Below are 6000 nucleotides of genomic sequence, written 5' to 3' on the forward strand. Positions count from 1 at the left end.
ATCTAGGGTGAATTCTCAGAAACATTCCTCTTCTTTGAATAAACTTCTAGAGCAGGGATGGGGAAGTATGGCCCCTTTATGACCTTTGGACTTCAACTCCCAGAATTCCTGGCTGGTTCAGGAATTCTGGGAGTTCAAGTCCACAGGTCACGAAGGGGCTGTACTTCCCCACCCTTGTGCTAGAGCTATTTGACTGACATTCGTCTCTTCAGAGCAACAGTCAGAGAAGTGTGGTCACGCCTAACCAACATTATGTAACTCACATTTCTATATTTGAAGAGGGACATGGTGGCTCAGTGGCTAAGACACTGAGCTTGTCAATCAGAAAGGTCGGCAGTTTGGTTGTTTGAATCCCTAGTGCCTCATAACAGAGTGAGTTCCCGTTACTTGTCCCTGCTTCTGCCAACCTAGCAGTTCGAAAGCACTTAAACATGCAAGTAGAAAAATAGGAACCATCTTTGGTGGGAAGGTAACAGAGAAAGTGCACCTTCGGTGTTTAGTCATGCCAGCCACATGACCACGGAGACATCTTCGGACAGGGCTGGCTCTTTGGCTTTGAAATGGAGATGAGCACCGCCCCCTAGAGTCAGGAACGACTAGCACATATGTGCTAGGGGAACTTTTACCTTATACTTGAATTTAATTATCTCCACCCAGGTTATCTATAATCCTGGGGCTCGATTGGTGGCTTAGAACCCTCCGGATTGTTGCTAGAAACTGAAATGTGTGAACATGGGTCATGGTTGTCCCAAAGGTGCTTTTCTTTCAGGAGGCAACTGGACTTTCTGGTTTTTCTTTTGAAGACATTTCACTTCTCATCAAAGAAGCTTCTTCAGCTCTGACTGGATGGTGCGGAATGGAAGGATTGATGCTCCTTGCAGACAGCTGGTCATTGGCATCCACACCCTTTGAATGGTGTGGGAGTAGGAATGGATTTCCAGAGGAAAAATTGCAGACTACAGGAACCAGGGGCACTATTCAAGTGACACCGATAAACCTCCAAGTGGCCTCAAGGACCCTCTAAAAAGAGCGCAAATGACCAGCTGTCTTTAAGGAGTATAAGTCCTTCCATCCCCCCCATCCAGTCAGAGCTGAAGAAGCTTCTTGGATAGGAGTCAGCAGCCTTAAACACTCAAAGAGCCACAAATATCCTAACCGGAAGCTCCCTGTTCCATTCTGGAGCCCACCGGAAGTCCGGTTCCCCCACCATAGAGTCTCCTCCTAGCATGGCGACCTTTTTCTTCTACCTGTCCTAACTGAAAGCCCTATCAATTGTGGAGACTACCGGTGAGAGGGAGCCGCAGCAGAGGGATAAAAGACCACATGCAGCCCCAGAGCTGTAGATGGCCAACCCCTGTTGTTGGATGAGAAGCGAAACATCTTCAAAGAAAAGCAAGAAAATCCAGTTGTCTCCTGAAAAAGCACCCTCGGGACAACCGTGACCTGGATGGCTGAGAATCTCGACAGATGTTTAGTGTTTAAGAAAAACTGTTTATTTCCCCTGTTGATTTCAATACATTTCCTGAAAGATCAACTTCCTTTTGTCATCTCCCCCCATGCCAAACTCGTACTGTGGGTTGAAATGGGGAGGGGAGAAAAAAAAAACCCCATATATTTTCTCTTATATGTTTAGGCCATGAAAAGATGGAGCGTTTCCTCAGGTGGCAGTGATAAAACTAACGCCAGCGTAAGTCTTAACTCTTGCCTGTGTTTCTCCTTCAAGGACCTCATGGCTCCATCTCCTCTCCGACCTTCTTACACTGCATGTGGTCAGCTACATCCTGAAACCAGCATTCAGCCTTCCTTAGTCACAAGCCAACATTCCTTGAATGCTTCCTCCCTCCTTCTATATCTGGCATCCCATAGCAAGAAGATCTGAGCTGGTCATCCACTCACTTTGAGGGACCTTTGGTAGCATTCCACCCCAACCATCCATAATGAGCGGTCACCTTTCCTAGCCTTGCCCACATCCAACATGGTAGACTTCTCAAACATTCCCAACTGGCATGCTGATTTCTTTCATTCTGACCTTTAGAGAGGTACTCCTCGACTTGCAACAGTTCACATCCAAAGGGAAACAAAGCACTGAAACAAGTGACCCATGACTGTTTTTCACACTTACGACCGTTGCTGCATCCCCAGGGTCACCCAATTAAAACTTGGACGCTTGGCAACGGGTTCATAGCTATGACGGTTGTGTTTTTGTGATCTGCTGTTGTGACCTTCTGACCAGCAAAGTCAGTAAGGAAGCCAGATTCACTTAACAACCACGTTCCTGGCTTAACAACTCAGCGATTCGCTGAACGACGTCGGCAGGAAATGTCGTAAATGGGGCAAAACACTCTTAACAATGTAGCAAAAGAAATTTGGGGCTCAATTGCGTTTGTAAGTCGAGGACTCCCTGTGTTCTACTCTAAGAGAAAAACAATTTTGATCAGAAATCAAGGTGACTCATGTAAGACGGCCCACATCAAAAATTTGGTGAGACTCAAAAATCAAATGAATGTACCTATCCACGGGACTAATCCAATGTATCTCAACTTTTCTTAGTTCTGTCACCCACTTCAAACAGGTAAACTTTAAAAGAGACAAAACGCCTGAAATCATCTCCTATCCAACCACAGGAAACACTTGCACAGGTATAGAATAGATGGAACCTGGCTCAATAGTAATTACGGTAAGAGGGACCTAATGGACAATCAACTAAGTAGGAGCCAACAGTGTGCTGTAACCACAAAAAATCCCAACACAGTCCTAGGCTGTATTAAAAGAGGGATAGAATCAAGTTCACATGGAGGGCTAGTACAACTATGTAATGCCTTGGTAAGACCATACTTGGAATACTGCATTCAGTTTTGGTCACCACAATGTAGAAAAGATGTGGAGACTCTAGAAAGAGTGCAGAGAAGAGCAACAAAGATGATTAGGGGACTGGAGACTAAAACATAGGAAGAACGGTTGCAGGAAATGGGTATGTCTAGTTTAATGAAAAGAAGGACTAGCTGAGACATGATAGCAGTCTTCCAATATCTCAGGGGTTGCCACAAAGAAGAAGGGAGTCAAACTATTCTCTAAGGCACCTGAGGGCAGGACAAGAAGCAACTGCTGGAAACTAATCAAGGAGAGAAGCAGCTTGATACTAAGGAGAAACTTCCTGACAGTTAGAACAATTAACCAGTGGAACAACTTGCCTCCAGAAATTGTGAGTGTTCCAACATTGGAGGTGTTGTAGGAAGTTAGCACTTATCATCTCCTAGACAAAGGAAATATTGTAGGAAACATTGAAAAGGCAGAATATTACATTTCCCTGGATGAGAAATATGTTTTTTTTAGAGACAGGAAGCAGGCTCACTCTTAATAGCCCCCACCCTCCTCAATAGCCCACAACAGATGCCAGCTCTTAAGAGATAAAGCTAGGTCTATCCATAGCGCTCACCTAGGATCCAACAAAGGTAGGATTAGCCCTCTACCCATCTAGCAACAGAACTCACCACATGGCACCTGGGGAGATTACGTCACAGCACTCAATGATCAACTGGCTTTTGTGTGTGAGCTGGTCTTCCGTTTTCGAGCTGATCATCGCACGCACCCATATGCCAGTAACTAAAAGACTAGCTGACTGGCATGCATGCGTGTGGTGGAAACAATGGAAGTTCATTTTCCAGTGCAAACATGACCCCTGAGCAGCTCCTCTTCTGGTTTGTGGCCCAGACAAGCTCACTTGGTGCCAAAAAAGTTCAGAATCACTGGTATAGGGCAGTGATGGCTAACCTTTTTTGGATTGTGTGCCAAAAGCGGGTATCGGAGACCCCTGGACTAGAAGATCTCCAAGGTCCTTTCCAACTCTTTTAATGTGTATTCTGTATCCTCGTTTGATTTTGACATCTTGCTCCCTTTTTTCTTTTTGTGCTCTGATTCCTCTCCAGCAAGAGAAGCAGCAGACACCAAACAAAAGACCTTGGGAAGGCCTCCGGAAGGTCCACTCGCCCCCAGCGTGGGTCCGGAAGGAGATGGAGACGGAGATCCAATCTCCCTTAGAACTCAAAACTGTGGAATGGGAGAAGACGGGCGCAACGATTCCCCTGGTGGGACAGGACATTATTGACCTCCAAACCGAGGTCTGAGGAGGAGGAAGAGGAGAGAAGAAAAGAATAATAATAATAATAATAAAAGACTCTGGGTGTTTTTCCTCACCCCACTGGAAAAACTAAACAAGAACAAAACACAAACAGGTTAGGATTTTTTTTAAGAAAGAAAGAAGAAAGAAAGAAAAAACGAAAGAAAGAAAGAATCAACCGAAGGAAGGAAGGAAGGAAGGAAGGAAGGAAGGAAGAAAGAAAGAAAGAAAGAAAGAAAGAAAGAAAGAAAACGGAGCATGAATCCATGATGTGGAATTAAAATGCAGAGAACTGAGCCAGCTGGAGTCTCGCTGAAACGTGATTGCTCCGAGGAGGAACATTCAAGATGATCTCGGTTATGTTCTCCATAGACCGAGATGGGGGGGGGAGAACTATTCCTTTTTCAAGCACAGTAGCAACAGGGGAACAAAACCTGAGCTTTCCTGGGTAAGAAAGAAAGGTTGGCCGAAGGGAAGGGGAAACATTGGGGAAGGGGGGGGGAGGAAAAAAATAGAAGAATTATAACTTTTCCAAAACATTCTTAGAGGGAAAAAAAAGGGACGAGTGGAAGGTCTTTGGTGTGGATAGCCACGCAAATGTTGGGAATGACAAAAATGTGGCAAGCAGAAAGAAAGCACGACGCCAATGGGAGACCAACCACTGCTTGGTACACTGGAGGCTGCCAATCATTGGACGCTCATCTCCTCGCGCTTGGCTCCCGAATCCACGAGGAACAAAAAAGAGAAAAACACCCATCGCCCTTCCACACCTCCATGTCACCCGTGGAAAAGCACCAGAATCTCAAAACAAGAGAGGTCTAAACCTTCACGGTGGGCGTCTCCATCAACCCTCCACGGGCTCATTTAGAGAACATGGGTGGAGAAGGAGAAGGAAGGGAGATGGAGAAACGGTCCACGTGAAAATATTTCAAATCGGCGTCTTCTAATTCCACCCCTTCACCATCTTCACTAACTCGAGTGCGAGGTTCGGACAATGAAGAATCTCTCCTCTTAAAGAGAGTTAAAAATCCATTCAATTGGACAAACAACAAAACTTGCTTTACTGGGTAAAAGGGAGTGTGTTTTTTTTAAAAAAGAAAATAAATAAAAACTAAATAAAAGGAAAACTATGAGTGAGAAAGAACGTATGCCATCCTATTGACTCGTGGTCCATGATCCTCTAGAAACTCATGGTGGGCTTTTGTTCCAAACCCTCCTGTGGATTCAGATTGTTTTCTTTTTCTTCCCCCTCCTGTTTTTCATTTTCAAAAGACTACGAGACCTTTCTCCATCTTTCAACCCATCCGCTTTTTCTAAAAGCAGAAAGTTTTTGGCGAACCGACCCGGAGATGTGGAGGAGATGGGAGAACAATTTGCCTTAGACTTGGAGACAAACCGAGACAAAAACAAAACACACACACACACACACACACACACACACACACAGAGGGAGTAACAGTTCACTTGGGGGAAAAAACTCTATTTTTTTCTTCGTTTTTTTTTTCTCTTCCTTTTCTTCAATAAAAAGAGAACTTGAAACCCACAAACTTTCGCTTGCTTTGGTTTGTGTCATTTGAAAAAAACTTCCTTCCATCCCATGGGCTTCACACACACGGGGGAAGCAAGGATACCAAACGGGGTCCCCCCCGCCCCCGATTTTGCTTTTGGAGGGGAAAGCAAAAAAGCATCTGACTTTGCAAAAAAAAAATCTTGGTAGACCCTCGGGTTTGGGATTGTGTAAGAGGTTGCTAATCCTTTTTGCTCTGGTCTTTGTGCTCCTGGGTAAAATAATCTGATTTTTCAGACACTGAAATCTGAAAGGCGTCCTTACCGTAGCACCATTTTTCTGAATGTGTCAAGAATTCAGCAAAACTCGCAATTTA

The 6000-nt window shown here is 44.8% G+C and overlaps 1 protein-coding gene across 6 annotated transcripts in view; it reads left to right on the forward strand.

The window, feature by feature from the left end:
• Positions 1-5228, forward strand: part of LOC309391050 (adhesion G protein-coupled receptor B1-like) — a 132143-nt gene extending 126915 nt beyond the window's left edge. For 4 of the 6 annotated variants that reach the window (XM_081951094.1, XM_081951095.1, XM_081951097.1 and 1 more), the window contains 2 exons: positions 1634-1687; positions 3927-5228. In XM_081951094.1, the coding sequence (XP_081807220.1) occupies positions 1634-1687; positions 3927-4124 (252 nt within the window). In that variant the 3' untranslated portion in view covers positions 4125-5228. The remainder of the gene's footprint in view (positions 1-1633; positions 1688-3926) is intronic. The other 2 variants (XM_081951096.1, XM_081951099.1) reach the window with 1 other exon arrangement.
• Positions 5229-6000: the final 772 nt, after the last annotated feature.

The sequence above is a fragment of the Natrix helvetica genome (genome assembly GCF_964273705.1).
Source record: "Natrix helvetica genome assembly, chromosome: 4".
In the NCBI taxonomy this organism is placed as follows: Eukaryota; Metazoa; Chordata; class Lepidosauria; order Squamata; family Natricidae; genus Natrix; species Natrix helvetica.